This window comes from Aulonocara sp. 'chitande type north' Nkhata Bay, linkage group LG18 (genome assembly GCF_057382095.1).
Source record: "Aulonocara sp. 'chitande type north' Nkhata Bay isolate Kocher_YH1m ecotype deep benthic linkage group LG18, A_spYH_male_GT1.1, whole genome shotgun sequence".
In the NCBI taxonomy this organism is placed as follows: domain Eukaryota; kingdom Metazoa; phylum Chordata; class Actinopteri; order Cichliformes; family Cichlidae; genus Aulonocara; species Aulonocara sp. 'chitande type north' Nkhata Bay.
In genome coordinates, this window is record NC_141361.1 from 9,719,709 (window position 1) to 9,745,859 (window position 26,151).

Consider the following 26,151-nt stretch of genomic DNA (forward strand, 5'->3'; position numbering starts at 1 on the left):
GGTATCTGAGGAGTTAAGATGAACGAGTGGCTGTCACAAGTGGCAAAAAAAATAAATAAATGTATGCTGTCGTCTGAAACGTGAGAGACAGTTGATCTGATGCTCGGCGCTTTGCTGCTCTCTTGGCTTTGTGCTACCTTGCAAAACGAGAGCCTTGATTTTTATCCCAGAAAACTTGGATAAGTGGGCTCAGTGTAATAATGACGTGAAGTGGGTAAAGTGGACATCCTTGTCAAGTGCCAGCTCTTCTCTCTCATCATATACAAATTCTAAAGAGAGGCAGCAGGACTTGAATCAAGGTTGATATGATTTACACTTCAATGTTGAGTGTATCCAGCTTGTGTGTTTGCTGAAGCTAGAGGAGAACTACAAATATGCCAGCGGCTAAATGAATCCATATTCATGACGGGTGACAAAATGATTGAATGAAACCTCCAGAAATCAGACTTTTTAAAAATTTTTTATTTCACTCTCACTCACACCGTTGCTCTCCTTCTCATATTTTCCTCACCCTGCGCCTGTATCTCGCCGCTGCCTCACTTTCACGTCGGTGCTTCTTCTCTTGTCCTCATATCAACCCATCTATATATAGCATGTCTCTCCCCACACTATACTGCTGTCTGTGCCACTGGAAAACTGAGGAGTGGGTGCTGCGATTTCAATACGCAGCTTTGTCTGGGCAGGGAAAAAGAAAGGGAGAGGAAGAAAGCCCCATTGACAGACAGGCAAACACCAGTCAGGCCCTGTCCACTCTCTCTCCTTTGTGTTCGAGTGCGAGACGTCAGCAAATGACAGGAATCTGAAGAGGGGGAAGAATGAGAGAAAATAGTTGGTGCATTGTTTGGGCCACAGGGTGAAAGTGCAAGGAGAGGAGAATGAGGGGTGAGGCATGGGGGATGGAGGAGAGAGCCCTGGACTGACCTCTCTGCTGGATCTCTCCATGTTATACTAACATGCGAGCAGTGATCACATACAGAGCAGCCGCATATGGTCGCGAGTCCCCGTCACACGCCTTTACCTGCACCTACACACTAAGTGTTAATTAGCATCTCCTGTCAGCTCAGTCACATCAAGGTGAGGGTTGAATGTGACACATCACATTCATCACTCTGTAATGTCGCACATACTTTGCAAATTCGCCCCTAGTTGCCTATTGTTTATCCAATTAATTCACCAACTACTGTACTGAGGAGGTGTCTGTCACCTGCCTTTCTTTTCCACTTCAAAAGACAGCATGCGCTCATTTATTTCAGAGAGGGAAATGGAGCGAGCCGGGAGGAGGGGAGTGTGAGGAGAGGAGGAATGGGCCGGGCTGAGGCCTGAACGAGGGGTGTGGTTGGGTATAAAACTTGGGACAGTGGGTTTTCTGTTGTTGTCCTGTTTTGAAGCCCTCTGTCCTGGCATCCTGCACCCCTCCACTCTCTTTTACCTCTTTCTTTCTCCTCCTTCCACTCACGCTCCCTCCAGAGAGGGACTCTTCCTCGACCGACTCCAGACGGGTCTGCAGCATCAGTCTTTTGGGAGCTCCGTAGAAGCCAGAGACCATGCTGACGTTTTTGGCGCTGACGTCGGTTGCCCTCCTGGGAATAGGTAAAAAAAAAAAAAAAAAAAAACGGGGGGAAAAATGAAAGAAAACATCTTCTTTTAAAGTTTTAACTTCATTTTTGAGGACTTCTCTAACAAAAAAAGCTCACACTTAACTTAATCTACTGAAAGTGATGATGTAGAAATGATCTTTCTATTGATGTGAGGATATGGCAAAGTGGGTTTTTGTCTGTTTTGTGCTACCTGAAAACTAATAAACTTGATGACAATGAAAAAGGTCTAATAGCTTTGATACTGAATCAATCTCAGAGTGCACTCTAATACCTCCCACTACACTGGATTAACACTTAGCTAAAGCATTTTAATTGATATCTTGGCATTTGCTGTATTGATTTAATCTAAAAGGCCAACAGTACACCTGTAGAAGATTCAGTCTCTTTTTGCATGCATTCCAGTAAATGGGTCAGCACCGTCCATCTGTGCTTCTCTCTCGAAGCAGGTGTCTCCAAGCATGTAACTTTAAAGAGCAGCAGCATTGCAGCTTTTTAACTGAGAGTTTTTGCTCTCGAGGAGGCAGCTTTCTAAACTCCGTCGGAATTTTAATTAAAAACGTCAAGCGTGATTTCATTGACAAGTTTTGCGGGGGTTGGCTATCGCTCAAGGATGTGCACAGCGAAAGCTGCGAACTTTACTCCCTGGGTGTTGAAAACTCCAGAGTGCTTAAGGGCATTTGTGTTGATACAGCAGTGAGAATACTGTGACTCGTTGGTGGCGCGGTCCAAGGGAAAGTGAACAATACAAAAAAAATGATACTGCTCAGCGGCGAGGCTGTGCAGCTCCGAGGGGCTTTGGTAGTTGTTTGAGATGCTGAGTGCATTTTTGGAGGAAGTTAAAATATTGATTTTTGCAGCCAAGACTGAATTAACATAGATCATTAAATATTATTCAAGCATAAACTGTGCACATGATTAGGCCAACATTATCCATACCAATGGAGAAAATGAAGCTCCCCCTTTCAGAGACAACCCAAATATTTACTGAGTGCAACTCTGAATCAATGGCACATTTGACCCCACTTAATGTGCAGTTTGTCAGTGACTATCTGGATGTATATGCATGCACCTAGGATTATGCTAAAAGAGGACTACTTTGTGTCTATTGATAACAGTTCAGGTGTAAAAATATTCACAAAGGTACTCAAGGTATTCTAAGAAACAGTGCATGTTAATTTTTTTATACCAGCTCACACTAACAACTATGTACATGTGTTTTTGTAGTTACAGATTTAGATTCCTGAAGGTCAGCTCATAGTATCAAAAATAATATGAGCTCCCAGAATATTTTGTTTTATTCTATGTGTGAATTAACTACTTAAACCTGCTTTGTGTCTCCCAGTGCCTGAGCAGTCCCAGGCCATAGCGATTTACACTGGCTGGGAGCGGCACGCCTTGGTGGGCTCTGACATCCGACTCTCCTGTTCTTTCTTCTCCTGGCGCTGGACCTCGGAGGACGTCACCTTCTCCTGGACATACAGGCCCGATGGCTCACGGGACTCCATCTCTGTAATACTCAAATTCACACACATATACACACGCTATGCAAAATGAAAGGTTGTGTGTTTATAGGTCGGCTACTTTGAAAGGAACAAGCAATTCAAGTATAGTCGCATCAAAGCTGCGCTTGATGAAACTCCAGCGAAACGTCACCGAGTGTGGTATCTATAAAGCCATTGTTTCCCTGCCCACAACAGTGTTGTTTTCATCTGCAGCATGCAGCTGTGTCAGTAAAACATCTCTTGTCCAGAATTATACAGCAGACAGCCAACGATAGCGTCTAGCTGTTGAAATAATGGAGCATTTGGCAGCTAAAGAGCCAGATGTAAATCACTAAAGCGGGCTGCAGCAGGAGAGCCTTCCCTCCTTTTTTGCTATTTGCATGAATGACATTCTTATGTTGTTTACTCCCACTGTTCTCACATTCACAAAGTCATGTATAAATATTTAGGAGGGAAGTACACAAGTCTGCTGCACTGACAGAAATTTAGACTTGCCAACAATGTCTATATTTTCTGCCAAAAGACTTTTTATTGTTTTCACCATCTCTGTGAAACACAGCAAGCAAAGGGAGAAAACCGATAATAGGAAGAAGGTGTGGTTTTCTTTTGGAGGCCACGCGATTTGATTTCTCTCGGGAGATGTTCTTTAATCTTCGGATGTCTGTATTTTAAATGTCTTCCAAAATTCACAAAGTGATTTGTAGAGCACTGAGGGAGCGCAGTTATCCAAAAACAAATCCATGTTTAATCCAGCAAATGCAGTACTGTGCATATCTGAAATGTCATCATACACAAGTACTCAGTTTACTCTAACATCTGCACTAACTAAAAGCAACGTTCTCTGCTAATCTCCCCACTCCTCCCGCTGCATCACCTGCCTCCTGCTCTTTAATTTCACTCTCCCTGCCCTTATCATCCTGCCATCTCTCTAATCTCTCTATCTCCCCATCCTGACTGCGCCTCCCTCTGTCCACCTCCCTTAATCTCCTCCTCCACAGCTCTACCTTCTTTGTCCCTCCCCTCCTCTCTCATTATGTCCTTCCCTCACCTCCTTCGCCTTCATCTGTCTCCCGCGGTGGCCTCACTTTGAAACTAGACTTCTCTTCTTCTTTTATTTATTTTTTTCCTCACTTATCTTCAGTCGCTCATTTCTTTCCCTGCCTGGACAGATTTACAGTTTCATATCTCTATCTGTTGTCACGCTGCATTTGTCCCTTTAAAATGTCATACTTGATTTCTGACACGTTAATCATATGAAAGGTCCTCTTCTTTTCATGTGGGACTTGGTAACAGCAACCGCAGGCCTCAGGTCTTTATTTATAGATGAAACCTTGAAAGACACATTTGACCTTGACCTTGTAAAATCCAGAGCATCACCCTTATTCTGCCACTGTGACCATTTAATGTTTAATAATCGATACTTGGTGACGGCGTGTCATCATTTTAAAAGTCATGGCACTTCTTCCAGGAAGAAGAACCAGAAGCCACGACACTATGCAGACATCTAAATGCAAAGCTCTCCTTTGCTTCCGGCTTTTAAATTGCTTTACATGTAAAACTACCTTTGACAACACTGTGCAGTCAATACTGCAGTTTAAGCTGGTCCAGCAGGAGTGAGATTTACAAGCCTTCAATAAGCTGTAAGCTGCCTGGTTTGAGACCATATACATTAACCTGTGTGTGCAGAGCACAAGATGTGCACAAGAAACAGACCAAAACTATTAAGAAAAAGTGCTTTGTTCCCAGTAACAACATCATGGCTAACTGCAGTACCACAGTGATTAGTGTGCATCTGCTTAATTTAATACAGTGAAACAGGTAGCTAGCTCTTGCTCTGGGAGCTGTGGTGGTGGAATAAATCAAGAATGGGCTCATTTAATCCAACCTACTGTTGTATTATTGGGAAAGATAAGAACCTCTAAATAGGGCAACCAAACAAGCACAACGTCTGCATCAGAAACAGTAAACTGGCTAACTCTGTCAGTTAAACTATCTATAGGTCACCGCAGTCAGTGTCAGCAGGCAGCGGTAATGACTGTAGACTTGCTGCTGCAGTAATGGCAGCACGCTGAATGGACTTAATAATTAATAGGTTATAAATGCAAAACAATAGACTGCTCATATGTTTCACTGGGATTTGGTCCACTCCCTGGAATTCCCCAAACCCCCTCAGTTATCAATTATCCACCATATATTAGTTATAAATGTTGTATATGTTTTTCGTGCGGTAGTAATTGGCGTCACATTTGCTACACCCCTCAGGAGCTGCTTTTGAATATTATTTTCTGGCCCTCGTGTAAAGCTGCTTGCCAGTTTTAAAAGCTGTGCCCTATTTTTTTCTAATGCTCCATGAGTGTCCCCCTGACAGGTGCTTCGTGCATCTCTATATTTTTTTAAAAATGCACACAAATAGTGGCAAAATTTGTTATTGCAGGAAATCACAGGTCTGATCTGCTGCTCTACTTACTAAACATCCAAATGCAGCATTAGTCAGAGTGACAGTGTGTTGACTGTCCTTTGTAGATCTTCCACTACACTGGTGGTGCTGCCTACGTTGACAACAAGGGTCCCTTTAGAGACAGACTGGAGTTTGTGGGAAACCCAGGTCGCCGTGACGGATCCATCCTGCTCAAAAACCTGGAGCTCAATGACAACGGCACCTTCACCTGTGACGCCAAGAACCCCCCTGACATAGTGGGCCGGCCTTCCAGTGTCCGACTGCTGGTGTTTGAGAAAGGTGAGACGTCCTGTGGGGGGTTTGTCTCCTAAATTAAATTCCTGCTTGCTAGATTCCCACCCGCCCTGAATGCTATATTTCAGTGATTCTTTTTTTTTCCATTGAAAGTGAACTGTTCTCATTTGTTTTAATCATTTGAAACTCTGAAATTAATCTCAGTTCTCGCCGTTCATCCGAATCAAGCGACTGTCTTCAAACCAGTCGTTGCTTTGCCTCATTTAGAATTCTTCGCACCTCCCGTTAAATGAAATCAATTACAATTTTATCTCTTTCTCTATTTGCGATTGCTATCACTGCCTCCCTTTCACTTCTTCTCTCCCCCTCCTTCTCAGCTTCTCCTCCCATTTCTCTCTTCCATCCCCTACGCCATCGTCTTCCACTTTCTCCCTCAGCACCATGACTCTCTCTCTGATCTCACCTTTATTCTACCTTATCTCTCTGTCGCTTCATCTCCTTCTCTACCTTCACTGTGCTGGTATCTTTAATCTTTCATTCAACCTTTATTTTATCTTTTGCTTTACTTTTCTTTGCTGCTTTCATCTCTTATTCACTTTCCTTTTAGCTTTGTTTACCCTTTCCTCTCCTACCAATTTCCTCCCACAAATGACAGCATCGTTTCTTTTCCATCTCCTTTACTGTTTTTTTTTTTTGTTCGTTGCACGTTTTTTTTTCTTATGAACACTCCTGACTTCAACCTGGCATTTGCTTTCCACTGCCACTTTTCCATCTTTGTCCTTTTTGACCTTTCCTCATCTGCTTTTTCCTCTCGTCCACTCATAGTGCCCATCCAGGCTGGCGTGATCACAGGAGCTATCATCGGGGTGGTCCTGGGCCTGCTGGTGCTCATCGTGGTCATCTACTACCTGATGAGGTTCCTGGTGGCACGCCGAGTCTTCAGCCTCAGTGTCAGGTCAGTGCCCGGCCTGTGGCCGGCGGCTCTCTGCCAGTCGGGTTTTTGCCAGGGACTGGAGCTGAAGCCGGAGCCCATCCCTGGCATGGACACCTGCGTGGCCAAGCTGGCATAGCTGCTGTACCACGATTTGATTTGGTTAGGTGTGCGGAGTTTAAAATTGAAGTTAGTCAGCTGTAAAGACACAGATAATGATCTCTCGATTTAGATTTAATCTAAAAACAGTACTGCTCAGGTCCAAGGCGAGATGATTAAAAGTAGTGAAGTGAAGGTTTCTGAGTGGATTATCTACTAGATCATGAAAATGACAGATTCATCATCTTGCTTATACCCTTCCAATCTTCCAGTCTTATGAGATCTTAACACATCTAGCACCTGGGGGCTGTGCTTGAGACAGGGCCAGTAGATTAAGTTGATGTTCTTTATGATGGCTGCCAGGCAATGCAGCCCTGTGACCACTGGAGGGAGAGATAGATTCGACATCCTGACATTGTCTTTCTTTTGTCCCCTCCAGCAAACATGGCAAGAAAAAGAAAGAGGGTTCACAGCAGAGACAGGCAAGTTTCTCCTTCTACTTATTCCACATGCCTCTCTTCCTCTCCTTCCTGCCCCCGCTCCTCTTCTTCCTCTGCCTCCTTCCAGCCCCACCACACACACAGACACACACACAGACCGGCGCATATACACATCCAGCCGACAACACCAAAAGCAACAGACTGGTTTGCTGTCACATTCAGGCGCTAATAGTAAAATGATGTGCTTTTGGAGAGGTTACAATGGCATTCAGTGTTTGAGTATTTGGGCTCAGGAAACATGTTGTCAGAGGGAATATTCATCTCCTCTGTTGCAGTGCAGCAACACAATAGCACACATCCAACATGACAGTGCATAATGGCACAGTTTCCTAATCGCATTCCCCCGATGCCAGTCCAACCAGCTCGAGTATGCCCTCACACTCAGCCGGCTCCTCCTCTCAGCAACATATCAACAACAAAATAACATGCCATTCAAAGCCGGGCCCGCTAACACTAATAACAGTGTTCAAGCTGTTAAATTCTTGTGTCGTCTCAGCGTTCGTGGTGCTTTAAAGCCCACACCGTCACACCTTTCTTTCTCGTGGTCCTCACCACTGCTTCAGCTCCCTCGGGGGTGGGATGGGAGGCGTCCTAACACTATGGTGCCAGTACACAGTTACGGGGCAAAAAACAAAAAAAAAGAAGGAAAAACTCAAACCAGTGACTGTGAAATGGCCGAGGCCAGGTTATGGCACTAATGCTATTGCCTTACTGAATGGGACTATGATTGCTCGCAGTGGGGAAATGGATGGGAGCTGCTGATTTTGCTCACTGGGAGTCAAATGAAAATCACGGGGTCTATTATGGTCTGGGCTGTTATCAGTGGTTTTACGCTGCTGCACGCCAAGGAGTTGGTGTATTTTTTCCCCCTTCTGTTCCTCATGGGGGTGTGATAGCCTCAAGAGGTGGATTAATCAGACATTTTGGTGGCTTGTATTCTTTTGTGCACCAGGGCAAGTTCTGTTTGATTACTCTGTGGTAATGTGGGGGCTGCAGGGTTGTAATCGACTGTATGCTTTGCATGCTGATAATAAAAAAAGAAAAAGAAAAAAATAGAGAGACAGAAGTCAAAGGATTTGAGTTCAAGGCGTTTTCAACAATCAAGACTCGGCTTTGAAACGAGAGACGTGTAAAGATATCCGCGGCAGGAGATCAAAGGTGTTATTGTAACAGCAAGTCATTTAGCCACAGGTAGAAGCAAACTGTAAAGCGGTGGCGGGCTCCGGAGTGCGCCATGTTGCCCCTGTAGCGTAAACCTAGAGGGCGACACCGGCAAGGACCGAGACTTCCTCCTACCTTAAACAAGTGCACTCATTCTCATCTCCCCGGAGCCCCGCTTCCTCCTTCTGTCTTCTTCTTTCCTTTCTACTGTCATATGATTGTCAGGTTATTCTTGAGCTGCAGTCAGTTGCTCTCAAGTGCCTGCGGCGGATGACAGTGCATATATGAATAAATAACTCGCCGCCAAAAGGACACTGAAATATTTGACAACGTTGTCATTTGCAGTTACTCTCCTGCAAGTCTCTGCTTGGAAGAAAAATATACAGCGAAAACAGCTTTTCCATCTGAGCTCACTCTCCAGTGTGTTTTAGCTTATTTATTTATTTTGCTCCTCTGAGCTGGTTCTGGTCTTCTAGCTGCACCACACACAGAGAGGACTCGTGGGAGTTTACAGTGCGCTCATAAGTGGTTGTTTGATCAAATAGCCCTTATTAGGAGGCTCTGCTGACATGACACAATTTTGCATCAGCATCGCCGTCTTCGTCGCTCCTCTGTTTGCTGGGCTTGCACTACAAATCTCAAAAAAGGCTTTTGGGCAGGGAAGTGAACAACAGGGTGAGCGAGACAGAGAGACAAAGGAACCCTGTGGTGCCCGCTACTCCCCATTAGGTGGAGTTGTGGAAGAGGACTTTACCCTGCAGCCACACACATAAGAAAGCTCACAGGATTGAACACGCATACACACACACGCACTGTACTGGAATGATAATTGAGTGCACTCAGTATCGATCTGAGCACAGACACACACACACAGACACACAACCCACCCATTCTTCTCCACTCCCCAATTGCCTCACTTCACTCCACTCCCTCCCTCGCACACTCTCTCTCTCATTCAGATTCCTTTTATCCGGTCCCCTGTCTCCCACTCTTCAGTCGCATCTTCCTCTTCTCTCCATGCCTTCGACTACCTTGCTGACCATGAGAAGCATCTATCTGTAACTCCTTCTTTGCTCTTTCATTTTTTTTAACTCCCTCTCTCTCTCTTTCTCTCTGCCGATTGCCTCCTCACCCTCCACTCCACGCCCCGCCGCCCCCTTCCTCTCTCCCGTTCCAGTTTCTCTCCTCTCCCTCCTCAAGTATTCTGGGTTCTGATCAGCTTTGGTTCCAGACAGAAAATCACTACCTCTCGCTCTTCATCTACCTCTCAATCTCCCTCCTCACCTGTCACCTTCTCTTTTTAGTATGCAGCACGGGACGCAGCCCCTTACCTACCTATCTACCTCCCCGCCAGTCCCTCCTATTTTGCCACTGTACCCACATTTCCTTTGAAGTGTGTGCAGCCCCTGTAACGAGGGTGGTACTGCGTTCTGCATAAGCAGGCTGGAGTGTGTTTACGAAGCAAGCCCGTCGTTAGCGTGGAAGCTATGGAAAACACTGCAGTGCAAAACTCGAGCCTATCGTGGGATGCATAATGGTAAACAATACAGTGATGTATGAGAGAATGTAAGCATGATCGAAGATAATGACACCGGACGGCCCTTGCAGCTTCCCTGTCGAGTTGGTTGCACTGTGTGTCTCAACTGCCGTCTGTGTGTGCAGCTTCTGCAGAGTGCGTAATTAAAGAAGATAAATTTTGTAATGCAATCAGCGGGGTATTATTACTGGGAGCTTCAGTGGGTAGAAACCGCCTCTAGTGTGCTTTCCACTGTTGACTAACCTCACGTATTAGAGGAGAAGTATTTCAGTCTCAAAGCCTCATATCCGGCACGCTTCCCTCTTCACTCTGTTCTCTGTAACACGACAACACTGTGCTGACCCGGGGTTCAAAAGGAATGGCATTATAAAAACCATTACATACGAGCAAAGTTTTATTAGGCTCCATCAAAGCATTATCATGCGCTTGTGATAGTTTTCAATAGGTTAACTCAGGGGTTAATGCACTGGAATACAGTTATTGTAAAGTTAAGTGTTGCCTTGACCTTATCTCCACTTGGTCAAGTCTTTCCTCCTGGATTTGTTGTGCTCAAATGAAGCAACACTTTACTTCATTTTCCCTCTCTCCTCCTCCTGCGTTTATAGATTTCTTATAGGAGATTTTTTTTTTTTAGAAAACACACAAACGATAAACAGAAGGACTGCCAGTAAAACTGCAAAGTTACATAAGCAGAAGCTAAATAAAGAGTTTGGCTCGTTCAGGTTTAGGGTTAGAGTGTGTTTTAGCCACAGGTTAAACAAGCGTGCTCTCAAACTAGAGCATGTTACTTTTAAAAATTAAGTGAAGTGTACCTAGCTCTCAGTTCTTCTGTTATGATGCATAACTTAACCTTAACCCAAACCCTCAAAGGGTAACCGGAGGCCTGGATGATGTTAAGAGATTACGCAGGCCTGTCCCTGACCACAGCTACAGCAAAACAGTGTTGAAGATTTATAACCACTATTCCCCTGCACACTTTAGTTATTATTTATTCAGTAGCTCAGTTAGATACTTCAGAAATATTTAATTTTCTGTTGCCACTCTGACCCTGGAACTGCCCTTTTTAAATGTGATGGGATGCTGTGCCTCAAAGTGCAGCTACCCTGGAAATGATTTAATTTTTCTGTTCTTGGTGTAACTGTAAAAGTCTAAAACATATACCAGACATCTAGTATTTAATGGTCGAATGAAGCGTGTCTGGGATCAAAACATGTTTCATATTTAACAGGCTAACCCCCCAAGAGATGCATTTCTTTTCAATAGGGTCGTGCAAACATATTGGATTTTCACCGTTTATGTATTTGAACAACAAGCGAAACACATAAAAACGGGAGAAGAAAAATGACAACAGTATAATTATTTATAAGTCACAAAGTCAGACTTTAAAGCAAAATTGTCTCGATTTTAATCATGAAAAAGCATTCTTTTAAAAATAATTTAAAAGAGTTCAATGCGTGGCGTTTAACTGTCCCGGCTCCATCTGCAGCGGCACTTTCAACAGTGTTTAAACGGCTTCCTCGCATTGAGCTAAAGGTCTTCACTCCGTAGTGAACTCCAGTCAGAGGAATAATGTTCAGCACTGAAATGTAACCTAGATGAAAACACTTTCCAGCTAAATTTGAGACATTTGTAAACATTTTCTTTGAAGGATCCAGCGGTGGCTCAGAAGGAATAGCAGATCGTCCACTAATGAGAAGGTCGGTGGTTTTATCACCGGTGCCTTCAGTCGGCATGCGAAAGCGTCCTTGGGCGAGATATTTCAAAACCCTGAAACTGCACCTGATGTGTCATTTATGTGTGTTTGATAAGTGAAAGTAAAAGTGCTGTATGTATAGTATAAAAAGCACTGCGTGAATGTGTGGGAGTGAATGGGTGAATGTGGCTGGTAGAGTAAAGGGATCTATTTTTGACCGAGACAAGGACGGCAAAGAGTTAATTCATACAAACCAAGGCCAAATTCAAAGACACTGGATATGTAAATAATTCAAGGGAAATATTTGCTCAATAGCCAATCAAAATCTACTCTGCATGTGTGTGTGTGTTTGTCCGTTTGTTAATCATCAATTGTCACTCAGTTGTCACAGGTGTATGGAGCCTACCTGCCACTGGGTCCCATCCTAACGCATGGTTACCTGTTTTGTCACCCCCTTACAGCTCTGGACACCGCCCCCCCTCACTTGCTACCCCCTCCCCTAAAAGAACTCTCTCTCTACCTCCTCACCCTCCTCCTCCTCCTCTTCCACCTAAATGTGTTTTTCTCTCTCCTCTTCACATTTCCACCCATCCTGCTAACCCCATATTTCATCTTCTCACCTCTAACACACCTGTGTCACACCCCCCCCCTTCTTTTCTCTCTTCTTCCTCACGCTCCTTTCCTCCTGAAGTGACTCTCCTCCCCTGTTCTCCCCCCAATTCCCCTCTCCCTCCTCCCCCCACAGGGCCCTGTGCCTCCCGCCGACCCCTCCAAGGTGAAGGCGGCCACCTCGGAAAAGAAGAAGCAGGAGTCACGCAAGGATAAGAAATAGGATACGGGGAGGGGCTGGGGCGGGTTCGCTGACCGGCTGCTCCAGCCCGTACGCCAGGCGGTGGGGAAGGCCCAGCCCAAGCAGCAGCAGCGAACCATAGTCAGAAAAACAGAGAGGGCGGGGGGAGGAGGAGAGGAGGGCTCGGGTCGGGTACTGATGACCATCGAGCTGGAGCTGACTCGCAGAAATGGTGAGGAGGGCCCCAGCGGTGAAGGAGGGACAGGGAGGTCCGAACCGCTTGGCTTCCTCTCCAGGCTCGCCAATCAGCTCACCTTCAAATAACAGACCACGAGAGAGGGAGGTGGGGGACCCATCGAAGATAAGAGAGTGGGAAGTCTATTGAGAAACCACAAACCTGCTTTCAACCCACAACGCTAACCTGAGTCCCTGAATAAATGAGTCAAATCATAACTGCTCCTGTCACAGGCTGATGATTATAAACGCAGCTATACTGGCTGAGATCTTAGATGTCGTGATAATCTCTTACACCAGCCAGCACCCCGAGTGCTTTTGTCAGGTCATAAGATATGCCATTTGAAGCGAGACCCTAAGACGGCTTGGTTTGATAACAAAATCTAAAAAGCTGCTCGCTGGGTTCTGCCTTTCTGGTTCCTTTCATTGTGATCCTATCCACCGAAAAAAAAAGAAGAGCTTTCTCCAAGTGCGTCCGATACGCATCACGAAGCCCTGGCTGCAGGGACAAGCCAATTTGCTTTTTTCAGAGGCGACATGTCAAACTCCAACTTTCTCACCTCACACTGATCTTCCTTCTCTTCCCCTCTCCTATTCCATTTCTTCCTCCTTTCACTGTGAATTTCCTGACTTTCTTGTTAATTCAAATTACAGAAGTGATTTATATGCTAACTGCTCTATCCTGTTTCTCTCTCTCTCTCTCTTTCTCTCACCTCCCTTCCCTCTTTTCTTCCTCCTGTAGATAAAGGTCTGACTTCTCCATGACTGCCTCCAATCCTCTAGTCTGCTCCCTCCTTTTCCGCCCAGCCTGATGCAACCCCCATTATTTTCTATTATCTCTACTCTTTCAAGACAGCACTGGCTGTAAGAATAGTCCCACTATATCAGCGGCAATGGTGTCAAATAATTTTCACGACGCCTCGCCGGAGATCCTGTATGCGCTCATTGGGCAAACTGTAAAACTGTTTAGGGCCTAACTATGTACATAACTTCCTTAAGAGGAACCTGAAAGATATCCCCTCGTGTTTAGAGTCCCCTGAATGTCCCCGCTTAATGTTTACAACTCAATCACACACGCACTCACACACACAGACACACACACACTAAGCGGAGCTGCGAGTGCACTCTGGACTTTAGACAGAGAAAAAGCGAGACAGAGAGGGACAGGAGAGTGATAGTGGGAGCGAAATATGATTCCTGCTCTCAGCCGGCGCAGATAGAGGTTCAAGCCCTCGAGCTCGGGGTGATTCAATCCTCTCACATTTGAGCTAATGGAGGTTGTCGCTGTGTCCCTGCCCTGGCTAAAGGGGGCTATTTCTGGTCCTATAAGAGCGTACGGGCTTACTGTAACAGCTGCACATTTTTCAGACGACAGGAGATTGGGGGAAGGGGGTGGAAGAGAGAGGCGAGCAGAGCAGGTGGTGGTGGTGGGGGCCCTGCTGTGCTGTTTTGCGCTAAGTGCATGAGGCGGTTTGCTGTTGACTCGACGGCCGGGGACTGACAACCTGGAATGACGTCACGGCCCCCGAGGCTGGCGAACGCTCTCACGAGTCTGACAAAAGAGCTTACCAGGAAGAGGTGCAGCTTCAGAGTTATTTTAGGTCCAGTTAATCCGCTTGCACGTTTCTCCTCGCCAACCCAGGGCTAATTATTTTAGCGTGTGCTGGTAACAAGATATCTCTCTCTACATCTCCCTCCCTGCCTCCTCTGCGGTCTCCTCTCCTCTGTTATTCGCTCTTCATGTCAGCCCCCATCTTGAGAATCATCTCCTCTCTCTAAACTCCCTGTTTCGTTCTCGCCGTCCTTAACGTCTTTGACTTCCTTTATCTCTTCCTCTTCCTGCCGGTTAGTGAGTCTGCACTGCATTATTCCCCCACAGAAAAGGCCTACACACAATCCACTCCACTCTTTAAGCCTCTCCTTATCTGACTGCCAGGCCTACAGCTCAATGCTCTGCTCCTCTCTCTTCTGTCCTTCCTCCTCTTGCTTCTTCTCTTTTCTCAACTCGGTGATGGACATCTCTCTCTCTCTCCCCTCCCTTCGTGTTCACCAGTGATCGACCAACGCCCTCTCGTTTGCCCTTCAAGCACCACCTCCCTAAGGGGCACGTCCCTTTGCCAGCCCTTCTTCTCCGGCCCTTTACTGTCTTTTTTTTCTGCTGGTTCGAAAGCCAAAAGGTTCTCCTCTGCCCACTACTTCCAGAGGAAGGAAACGGATGGGCACAAATCCGCCTTTAGTCCTCACTGAAGACGCCAAACAAAAACTTATAATCTAGCTAGCTCTTTTCCGGTCGCCATTGCGTGTTTTATGTATATGTGTGTCTTGTTAAAAGTGTTAAAAATTAGATTACATGTGAAGTTTAAAAAACAAAAGCAGTATGTCACCCCAAGTAAAGCAAATGTTTCTGAGGCTTTTTTACATGTGTGCAAGAAAACACATGGAGAACATGTTTATGGAGGCAGGGAGGAAATGTAATGTAACTCTTTGGAATATGTCATATTTCTGACCTTGTGTGTTATGGAAGGTACTGTGTGGCTGTCTCTATGGTATGTTTTATTCAAAGATGAAGGGAAATCAAGGTTGTTGTGCGGAGTCAGAGAGAAGATGAAGGGTGGATAAGGGTTTGGTTAGCCCTAGATGCAGCGCGATGTGGCTGGGAAGGAAAAAAAAAGATGGGGGGAGAAGGTGCTTGCTGTGGGAGAAATCTTTAGAGGAAGAGACTTATCTGGTGTGTTAAGCCCAGCCAAAAATCCATATGTATCACTACAGATAGAGCCTCCTCTTCCCCCAGAGCTTTCTTTTAAAGGTGCTCCTTCCCCAACCCTGAGCCAAAGATGGACTGCGATTGGTGAGCTTAATATGCAGGGTGGAAAGCGTAGACTTGAATGTTTCTTTAAAATTCATAACAGGAATGGAGGTGCTAAAATCCACATCGATATAACTGGTTTCACTAGTCGCTGTTTAACTATCCAGTCAAATGGATTAGTTAGAATGTTTTCTTCTTTTTTCAGCAAAGCCACACAGACACCTGACGTAAGACAAACAGCATTAAAACTGCCTTTTAAACACACGTTTTGTATGTATTTTGAACCGTGTTAGTCGTAGTTGCAGAATAACATTCCTTCATTTGAAATGACTGGAGCTTCTTACATTTTTTTACATTTATTTTAATGCTTGTGATCATTTTCGAACCACTAACGACTTTTGGTGACTGTAATATGTTGTAAAGAGAACGTAAATAAAAATAAAATCCCCACGTCGCCAGCTGTTGTCAACAGAAGACAAAAGTAAACCCAGCTGAAAGTGCCTGCCGTGTCTTTCTTTCTATGCCGAGTGCTAAGCTTTCTGTAAATTTGTCACGTACGTCTCTGCCAAGACTCACTTTTATGAACTTTTCAAAAGACGAAGGTCCTTCCAAAATGATATAGTTACCATTTGAAATATTTGAATATGCTTACTGCTGGCAAGAGAAGTGAAACTCATTATAGAACAGCACTAACCTTATTAGCTATCTGAAAGCTTTTTGCATTTTCAGAAAGACCATTTTAGAGGATGTAATCTGGTGGTTTTAAATGCTGCACAGTGATCACCAGGTGGTGGTTTTCTTGTAAGTACAAAAGGAATTCAGTTTTGAAATTAAACTTTTAAGCTTTCCTGCATGATGGTGGCAGGTGAGCGCTAAAATGGGTTCTCCTCATCATGCCCTTTGCAATCCTACAATCAAAAAGGAATAATGATAAACAGGAAATAAATGCCTAGCAACCATTAACCACCCTTTCACGAAATGGCAAAATAACATACAATTTTTTTAGGGGATTTTTTCCCCTGAATTAACATGCTGGTGGGATTTAGTGAGCATAACCTTTTCAAAAATACTTTGCCTCATTATTCACATCAGAGTCTTTAACAGATGTGCGGTGACTTGCCCGGAGACAGTGTATGACTGACTGGCCAATGGGAGATCATTGAATGCTGCAAATGTAGGTTTATTTTGGATTATTCAAACAACCATAATTAAATGTGTTAAAAATTCAATTTAAAGCTGATGCAGATGGAATTTTTGTATTATCTTGTGACATTGTGGAACAGATGCTTATATGCTGTGCTTCCCAAAGTTAAACTGGATGGATGATAATGCACTGTATAAGCCAGACTTTAGCCAGAAATTAGTTGTGGAGTAATAAAGCCAGATCGCTTGCCTGAGCAACCCAAAGTTTCCAGACAACTGAGTTCAACTTCAGGGATGGCTGAAGTTGCTCATACACTCTGATATATTTTGTTGTTACACCTGTTATGAACTGTAGTGAGGATTTTAGAATTACTGCAGAGCATGTTGTGGCTTCACTCTCTCGGGATTGGTGGGACAAAAGTGAAACAAAAAGACAAAAACAAAATTTGACTGTTCATGGACTTGCACAAAGTTGCAAGTTTCTTTCTGTTTGGCAAAAATGTAGAGGATGCAACCATGACCTGTAAAAACGGTCACGTATTCACCAGCTAAAGCTGCCTATTTAGAATTGACAAACAACTATGTTGTAAAATATAAAAAGTGTATATTATTACACTAAAAGATATCTGTAACTTTAACAAAGTATTAAAAATAAAAGAGCAACATCAGATTTTATTTAAATGATTTAAAGTTGACACAATAGCATCAGCACACTCCTGCCTGTTGATATCCCCTTCACCAACAAATAAATTAATAAATAAATGAGAATTAACTCACTCATCAATCAAAACATACAGAATGCCTAAATATATAAGTAGAAGGTTGACAGGCAAATATCGAGTTAATACATGGTAGCTTAGTGTAGAGCTACAAATGTCCTTATAATTCAAAATTTTAAGTTAGGTTTGTTGAAACTTAAAGGCGGTCATTCATTGAGTTGAAATTTTAAGACAATAACTCCTGAGTTTTGATATAATAACAGAGAGGGAGGATGGCTAAGCTGTCTGCTAACTTGGTTAGCAAGGCACCTTCACAGATAACTGCTAATTACAGTACAGTAGCGCTAAATTGCTAATAATACTCAAATTTTACTTACCAGAACTGAGCATCAGAGTTGTTATTTAATCATGTGGTACAATAAACATTGCAATAAGCCCATTATTTGGGAGCTAACTGCATGATAAATGCTCGAAACAAACATGATTACAGAGTAGTAGCATCTTCAGCTAATGTGACGCAGGTTTGCGCCTAGTCAGGACCCACCTGTCATTCAAGGTAGTAGCAGCATTTCTATGCCCTTCAAATTGAGAAATTTAGGCTTGATCAGATTTAAATAAATTAGTTATTAAAAAATTTCCCCACACAGCCATGAACAAGGAAATTGATCAAAGCCCCATTTTTGTACCAGGCTGTAAATATGCATCTGCTTATTTACACAGGCATCTCCTGGGATTAACTCCCTTGCCAAGTAAAAAGACTAAGTATGCACTGAAGGCATTAGCTGCTTACACTCATGTATACCATTTTTCTATCACATTTATCAGGTGCTTGCCACAAAGGGAGCAATGCTTCTTAATTCAACTTTATTTTTCGAATGAATCAAAGTATCTGTGCGTGTTTATAGCTCTCTTTTATATTTCTTGTAATTAAGTCCAGTGTGAAATTCTAAAGGGTTTTGATGTGTGAGGATTTCATTTTTGCACATATTTATTTATAAGTTTTTTCTGAATTGGTGACATTTAGTACAAAGATTTAGGCCATTGTTAGGTATTTTAGTACCATGGTAGCATTTACTGGATATTGTTTTATAGTGACATTATACAGGAAAACTCTGTCATTCAATAAGGCCCCTTTGTTTTAGTTATTTTTCTCTTTGACCCAAGAATTGATGTGTGAGAATCACAGGCTGGTACAAGGTTGAAATACCACAGAGATCACTCCCTCAGCTACATTAGTTTCTTAATCTTTTAGACGCCTGTTGAAGGCCAAATGGTTTGTTTCAGATTTCACTAATGTAAGAACTCTTTGTTTTGTGCCTTGAAAATATGTCGCTGAGATAATCACAATTGTAGCTGAACTAATAAACTACACAAAGGATGCTTCTTCACCCAAGGGCAGGAAGACGCTCCCTTATCTTGGTCTGTACTGGTTTAAACTGATAATCTGCTGTCTCGTGAATTTTACCCTCTATATAAACTGTTATACTTGTGAATAAAGTTGAGTCAATTTGGGAAGACAATCTGAAGCAGTCTCTGTTTTCTTGTTCTCCCAAGCTGCTCCCGAGCTCGTACTAACACGCTGAATGGCATGCTTGAATATTACTTGAGAATATATTTGACTGTGTTACAGACTAAGGGACATTCTCTGCTGATAGGTGAAGGTACATTCTCTGCTGATAGACGTCCACGCCTCGGAGGAAGTCGATCCACGGATTAGGCCTTGGAAACCGTTTCCTTCAGCCATCATCAGTGAAATATACAACCTCCAAGTTAGATTTAAAGATACTTTTTCTCTTAGAAGGTTACTCGTTTAATTGACCTGTACGATCACTTCTCTGGCTTATGTCTTAGACACTTTAATAAGAAGCTTTATCTACACAGAGTTTTATGCTGAACTTCAAACAACCATGCTAATATACCATTAAAAATAAAAGACCTTTACTGCAGAGAAACTCATTGTACAGGCGCTTAGACCTAAAGTACAAAGTTCAAACAGGATTAGATGCAATGCAATGTAAGCAGACACCAAGCATAGAATCTGCTCTAAAAGCAATTGGCAAAAAGTGATAAGACATTTGGTGCACATTAGATACAAGATCATCTGCAGCATCTGTTGTATGGGCGCAGTGGTCATGACCCACCTTATGTAGTAAATAACTTGGACTTTAAGCTAGTTTAAGTGTTGTGTTGGCAGTGAGTCACACTGATTTCATGCACAGGACAAATGAAGAAATCATTTCAGCGCTATACAATAACACAGCAGTTTCTCACTATCATTACTGTTCACGAACAGCTGGACACTGTGCTTCCCTTTGCATGATAATGAGTCTTAATGAGAATTCTTAAGGGTCACTAACGGTCCCTCATTATGATGTTTGTTAGAAATGCTGCATGATATGTTGCTACCAAGGTTTCACTTGTAGTGTTGACACGAGTGATTGAAGAGCCATTGTTCTCTAAGAGGCCTTGTGTGTTGTGACAGGAGGCAGTGACGTATTAAGCAGGTGCAGGTACTTGCCGTGTGTGCGTGGGACCATTTGCTCACGGTAGGGTGGGTGGGTGTGAATATGGAGAAGCCCTAATGGGGAGGGCCAGTGGAGCGGGGTGTATGGGTCAGGTTACCCTGACAGGAGTTTTTGGTGGTGGGGGTGCCAGGCCCAAAAAAGCCACCAGTGTCTTCCACACGTGGGAGGAGAGTCTCAACTGTGGCCGGGGTTCCTAAGTGCTGTCCTTTACATTACAACCCGCCGACATCTGGACGTCCAACATGGGCAAAGGGGTGAGTTCTCTTGATTTCTGAAGCTTTTCTTTCTAATATCAGCGAATGAATGAATGAACATCGCTCATTACTTACTGTAATATATGTGCAATGACAGCATATGGTGTGGACATGCATCACAGACTTTCCTAAATGCGTCTTCAGCACTTGATGTCTCGAAGTGTCAGAATGATGCCTTTTGAAAAAACAAACAAACAAAAAAAGACAGTAACATCTCAGGATAATGGCTTTCCTCCTCAATAAGTTTTGTTCTCGGCTTGCTGTTTATTTGGGTAATTACGTAATTTTGCTTTTATTCTCTCCATCAGGCCCATTCCATTTAGCTTTATGGGAGGACAGCCTGGTAATCTTCCTCACACACAGTGGTGGGAAATTGCTATGCCAGACACATTTCAGGCACTCCGCCGGCTCTGTGCTCCCTGTTTGGCTCTTTCTGATTACTTTTTCACTGTGTCACTTGCTCACACTCTCCTCTCATTCACGCTGTATATCCCTCCTTCACTGACATGCACACGTGCCACCAGGAGGAGACTGACAGCGGCAGATGATTTCCATGATGCACACTTCTTCCAACTGTTCGTGACACACACACACTCTCGCTCGCACTCATAAATGAGGAACTTGCAGTATTAGAAAAAGATATTTTCTCGTCAATATTGGGTGAATGGTTTGCCAACAGTGTCAGGAGATTGAAATAAACAAGGAAACACAAAGTCCATTGTGTTCACATTGATGCTTGCATTCTGTCGCTCTGAATGTAAATGGCTGGGCACAATGTGCCTACCAAGCAAGTGACTTTTCCCACTTATTTTAGGTTTACGATGATACCCTAATGTATAGTTATTGCACTCTTTTCCCCTAGTGTGGTGCCGAGAACGGAGGGAAGAGGAATAAGAAGGGAAAGAACTTGGATGAGCTGAAGAAGGAGGTGGCCTTGGTAAGAAAAACAAGCTGTCCCTGCTCCATCTCATACTCATTCGGCACAGTGATTGATTCCAATGCCGCTGCTACCAAATTATCCCCAAATAGTGTTACTCCAAAGACACCAGGTTATTTAACAAGGCTATAAATGAAAACGGTGACCCATAAACAAAATGGCAATCCAACATGTTTAGTGCAGTCAATTGCAGACTAGTTGTGAGCCAGTCTGTCCTCTCCTATCTGCTCAGCCACCCTCTGGCTGCTCCTCTTTGTACTCGGAAAGATACTGAATAATTTGTGGGCCACCAGCAGTGTAGTGCAGAGTTTCGTCTTGTGCAGAGCTGTAGCTCTTTGAGGTGCTGTCAGAATGCAGCCAAGCGATGTCCATGAAAAGTGGGCCAAGTTTTGCCTTTTGCTACTTTATCTCTGATAAAGTCGCTCTTGTCAGTTATCAGATTGGCTTGTGACTGATTAAAGAAAAGAATCCCTTTGATACTGTCAACACTTAGGAGAAGTTTTGTGTTTAATTTTGCTTTGATCTGTCTGGCTCATACACTTCTTTAGTTACTGATTTCCTGCATTTTTTCCCCACAGAAATCATTTTCACCACCACCAGACAATAGCTAATCAATACTAGGTTTAGGTGCTTATAAATAAAACAAACTATTTTTTTTTTTTTTTTTTTTTTTTGGGTTGTATGGAAGCCCCAAACGCAATTTCATTGTTCTTGACAATGACAATAAATAAATAAATACTAAATACTAAATATCTAATTTTTTACTTGATTGTGGCCAAATTACTTGCAGCTAGTGAGGCGGCTGTTGGTGAGGAAAAATATGGATTTTCCCCTGTCTTACTAAGAAATTCACCCTTCATCCTGTGTGAATGATACAATCCTGACAGCTGATGGCTGAAGTTTTTGTTGCTACACTGCCAAACTCCATTTCACCCACAGTGGAAATGTCTTGGGATTGGGCCAGTAGCAGAAATGTGCCACCAAACAAGAAAATTTAGTGGGTTTCTTTTCTTTGCAGCAGGAAACAATCAGTTTTTATTGGTTTACACACTCAAGACACAATAGAGTTTACTCATCTGTCTGTCTGTCTGTCTGTCGGTGATGGATCCTTGTTAGATACAAACAATAAACTCTTTTATTAGTGAAAGACAGGGGTTAATGGGGTTAATGGGGTTCCTTATAAATAAATAAACAGTGCTGTAGTGCACCTGTGCTTTGCGCTTGTGATTCTTGAGGCTTCAGTATCAAAGAAACATTTTATTTTTGCAGGATGACCACAAAATAGATCTGGATGATTTGGGGAAACGATATGCAGTGGACCTCAGACTGGTAATGTCAGCCACACACAAACTCTCTTAAGTACACATGTACGCTTGCACACAAGCACACAAGAAAGAGCTACTGTAATGTCCCGTACAGAGATGCAATCTCTCGTTGCCCGGACTGAAGAGCAACATCCAAACGGAGACCAAGCATTACTTTGGTCAACATAGGCTCTCCCCAGTGTCACCTCTTCATCTTTAATCCGTTGCACACTCAAATAAACTTACACACTTCAGGATAAAAACAAATTGCAGATAAACCACATCATTTTTTTGCTTTCACCACATCTGCTGCTGATTCTAATTGTAACATTCCAGGTGAGGTCAATAAGATTTTATCTTTTTATCTTCTTTTTTAAAGATGAGCATGGAAAAAAAATCAAAGCTCTACACCATGGGAAAAAGTGCAAGATGTAAAAATGTCAAACATTTGTCAAGCTCCAAAGACAATCAATCAAAGTCAATTAATCAGATGTGTGATTATCTGTTCTAATTAAATCATAGCACTTTGGATATTTACACTGGATTTTGCTAAATGAGATATTGGAAAAAAGAAATTAAGAGGAAAATGTTCAATAGGTACATCCAACAGAGCATCTTAGATGAGCATCTTTTCTATGCTTGTGATGTTAAATAGGCCAGACGGGGACACTTGATGTTCTGCAACTACAGCTGTAAAATTGCTTTTTAAGCCAAGGTGAAAACTGGGCCATTGTGTTGTAATAAGATTGCCTGTGACAGCAGAAAGACATTTATTCCTGCTCTCCCCCAGGGTCTGACCAATGCCAGAGCTGTAGAGAATCTTGCCAGGGATGGTCCGAACACTCTGACTCCTCCCCCAACCACGCCGGAGTGGGTCAAATTCTGCCGCCAGCTCTTCGGCGGCTTCTCCATTCTGCTGTGGATTGGGGCCATCCTTTGCTTCCTGGCCTACAGTATTCAGGTGGCCACAGAGGAGGAGCCGCCCAATGACAATGTGAGAAACTGCTTGTAAAACCTGCACACATATGGACCTAACATATTAATCACACACTCAGAGTAAGACGTGCAGAATATATACACAGAGCTGGAAATGCACATGTCCATGCATAAGAAAGCATCATTTTAACTTCTTCTAATCTTGTTCAGACAGATGTACTCTGGTTATGTGGAGCACTTATCTAATTCTAATTTTATATGAAATTTAAAGTTTCCTCCAGGTCTAGCAAATTTTACAAACTTTATGGATTTTCCTGCTTTTTCTAACTTTGGTGGGACTCAACATCATTTCCCATAAGCACAAGTTGCAGAGTTGTACCAACAATCATATAAATCAAATCAGTGTTAGCAGAGGTGTATACAAAAGGGGTGAGAACAGTGACAAAATTCATCTGATTACATCACACATCCTTTTGACCATTCTGTTAGACCCCTCAAAACTCCAGTGGGGATAAAAATTAAATATGAAATGACTGCAAAGAAGATTGCAGTTATGTGAAAAACTAAGTATGCCATTAAAATTTCAGTAGGGATTAAGAGGGTGAGTAGGACAGGACTCTGTGATCCCAATCGGATACACTTGATTATTGATGAACAGTAAATGTGACCACCTCCATAAAAACAGATATTTTGGCAGTTTGCTGGTCTGAGGTAGGCGTGTGTTAACATAATGCCACAGTTTTCCCAGGGGTGGATGTCCCAGCAAATTCACCCAAATTTCAGACTGTGAAATGCTAAGGGAAAGTCCAAGAGCTACATTGCCAACTTTGCAGCTGTAACTTAGCATGTTAAATGTCAAAATTCAGGACAGTACCATTAGAAAAACACTGAACACCTAAATGTTCATTTGGCTTGTTTGAAAGGGTTGCCAGGTGCCTCCTTCCTCGAAAAATAACATGGCAGCACAGCTTAGCTTAGCTTTGCAAAGTTGCATTTAAACAACCCACAAGACTTGTGGAATAATGTCCTTTGGACTGACAAAACTAAATGACCATAAGGCACAGCACCACATTTGGAAAAAAGCAGCACAGTGCAGGACTGGTTATGTTTATGTGGTCGTTTTGCAGCCATAAGAATGATAAGGTTATACAGATAACTGTTAGTTGAAGTTATGGCTGCTACAGGTGGTTCTACAAGCCACTGAGTCAGGGGGTGTACTTTTAGGTTTTCACAGGAGTCCTGTGAAAATGTTATTTTTCACATGACTGTTTGTATAAATACAGAATTGTTATTAAAGACATGCCTCACACCTTTCAGCTGCTTTGAATCAAATCTTAAACCAAAGGCTAGAGAGTAAAGAGATTTCAAAGGACAAGCTTTTCCTCTGCTTAAAGTGGTATTTATCTATCTAGATGGTTTGGGTGTTACTCACTGTAGAGATGTCTGCCTTCAGTTGAGTATAATGGATGGAGATGCCATTTACCTTGCACTTCACAAAATGAAGAAAAAAATCAAAAGGAAAAAGTATCACATCACAAATCACGACGTGGCTACATACTTGTTGTTAGTCCAACTAAGGTGGATTTTTCTTTGGCTTTCTTTTTCTGCTGGTTATATTTTCTTAACATAACCTTTACTCAGCAGAGGTTTTTGTCTTGAGATCTTAATCTCCTTTTTGAGTTTCCCATAAAAACCCAACTGGTCACAGGGACCAATACAGAGACAGCATACATGAAAACCAACAGAATAAAGAATGAAAACTGAAAAGGAACAGGGGGAAAACTCAGCTTCTAAAGTGTAACATGAATCCAAAAATACTTTTTAGAAACAGCAGGATTAGGTCCCCATAAGTACAGAATATCGGTTACACCGTGACATAGAGTCCTTGCCTTCTTCCGAGTGTGGTACAAAAACAACCACTGACACTGGCATTAGTCCTAGCAGTCGCACGAATAAACACCCAGACCAACCACTGAGCAAACAGAGCCAAGCACCACCCATGCTGCACATTATGGCTCTCACTCATTATGCAGTCTGCATTAAGCTCTTGCATAATATACAGTAACGTACAGTAGAAAGACACGTGCACATTAATCCCCCAGCAGTTTAATCTCTCCATTTAGCGCCGAGCATGTACAGCTGGATGCTCCGGTAAGCTACTTCAAAGCCCTGACAGCCTGCAGCTTCGGCACTTTGAGCCTTTGCAAAGTGTACTGGCAGCTATTACAGAAGAAATTCCACCTTAAGTGTACTCCACATATGGTTGTTGTCAGATGATAAGTTAATTTTACATTACTTTGATGCATTTTATTGACCTGAAGAATTGCGTTTAATTTGAGAAAATGGTCCAGCGGGCTTCTGAAAGTGCCGCTGAAATAACGCAGTATATTTCTTGGTGTTAAAATTCACATTTGGGAAAGAACCTGTTGATTTAAATGTCACCTGCCTTGACAGCTGTTGTTTCTATAATTTCCATGCAGCTGGTGAACAGAAATATTTCTTTCTGAAGTGAGAGGAGGTAAAAGAGCTGTTCTAAAATCTGCAAAAACTCACATGGAGACAAAATCAGGACCTGCAAACTGAACACTGAAATTGAGAAAAATGTTCTAAGTACTGACAAGTGATTTTTCAGCGGATATGTTTCCCGGTTCAGAAGATTTTTGCACAGACTTAGTGTTTTTAAAAAAAGAAAGAAACAATAACCCACTGAAGTGTAAAAGAGCAAAACATTCTGTTGTTGCTGTCAAATGAAAGCGACACCTTCCAAAAAGGAAACTTTTCAGGATTTTG

The 26,151-nt window shown here is 43.0% G+C and overlaps 2 protein-coding genes and 1 long non-coding RNA gene across 7 annotated transcripts in view; 2 read left to right on the forward strand and 1 right to left on the reverse strand.

The window, feature by feature from the left end:
• Positions 1–1,358: 1,358 nt before the first annotated feature.
• On the forward strand, positions 1,359–16,033 carry mpz (myelin protein zero). Of its 4 annotated transcripts, XM_086273260.1 has the most exons (7): positions 1,360–1,590; positions 2,941–3,107; positions 5,624–5,837; positions 6,618–6,747; positions 7,262–7,304; positions 12,459–12,488; positions 13,480–16,033. In XM_086273260.1, exons 1-7 carry the CDS (start codon positions 1,545–1,547, stop codon positions 13,489–13,491), a joined length of 642 nt encoding a protein of 213 aa, XP_086129386.1. In that variant the 5' UTR covers positions 1,360–1,544; the 3' UTR covers positions 13,492–16,033. The 4 variants fall into 4 exon arrangements, with proteins under 4 accessions (XP_086129385.1, XP_086129386.1, XP_086129389.1 ...); XM_086273259.1 differs by having other exon boundaries at positions 1,359–1,590; positions 12,459–16,033; XM_086273263.1 differs by lacking the exon at positions 12,459–12,488.
• LOC147307987 (uncharacterized) lies at positions 2,928–25,371 on the reverse strand. Its single transcript, XR_015126226.1, has 3 exons — positions 24,794–25,371; positions 17,783–23,440; positions 2,928–8,744 (listed from the first exon to the last, which is right to left on the reverse strand). It is a non-coding gene; the product is annotated as an uncharacterized LOC147307987 (long non-coding RNA).
• Positions 17,949–26,151, forward strand: part of atp1a2a (ATPase Na+/K+ transporting subunit alpha 2a) — a 57,508-nt gene continuing 49,305 nt past the window's right edge. The window contains exons 1-4 of one of the 2 annotated variants that reach the window (XM_086273258.1): positions 17,949–20,184; positions 21,047–21,121; positions 22,391–22,450; positions 23,216–23,419. In XM_086273258.1, coding sequence (XP_086129384.1) covers positions 20,173–20,184; positions 21,047–21,121; positions 22,391–22,450; positions 23,216–23,419 — 351 coding nt within the window. In that variant the 5' untranslated portion in view covers positions 17,949–20,172. The remainder of the gene's footprint in view (positions 20,185–21,046; positions 21,122–22,390; positions 22,451–23,215; positions 23,420–26,151) is intronic. The other variant, XM_086273257.1, reaches the window with a different exon arrangement.

What these genes read in the sequence shown, in the direction of transcription:
- mpz (XM_086273259.1), top strand. Translation starts at nt 1,545, where the DNA reads ATGCTGACGTTTTTGGCGCTGACGTCGGTTGCCCTCCTGGGAATAG. An exon ending in ACTGCTGGTGTTTGAGAAAG is followed by an intron (nt 5,838 to 6,617) that starts GTGAGACGTCCT and finishes GTCCACTCATAG; the next exon opens with TGCCCATCCAGGCTGGCGTG. An exon ending in GTCTTCAGCCTCAGTGTCAG is followed by an intron (nt 6,748 to 7,261) that starts GTCAGTGCCCGG and finishes TGTCCCCTCCAG; the next exon opens with CAAACATGGCAAGAAAAAGA.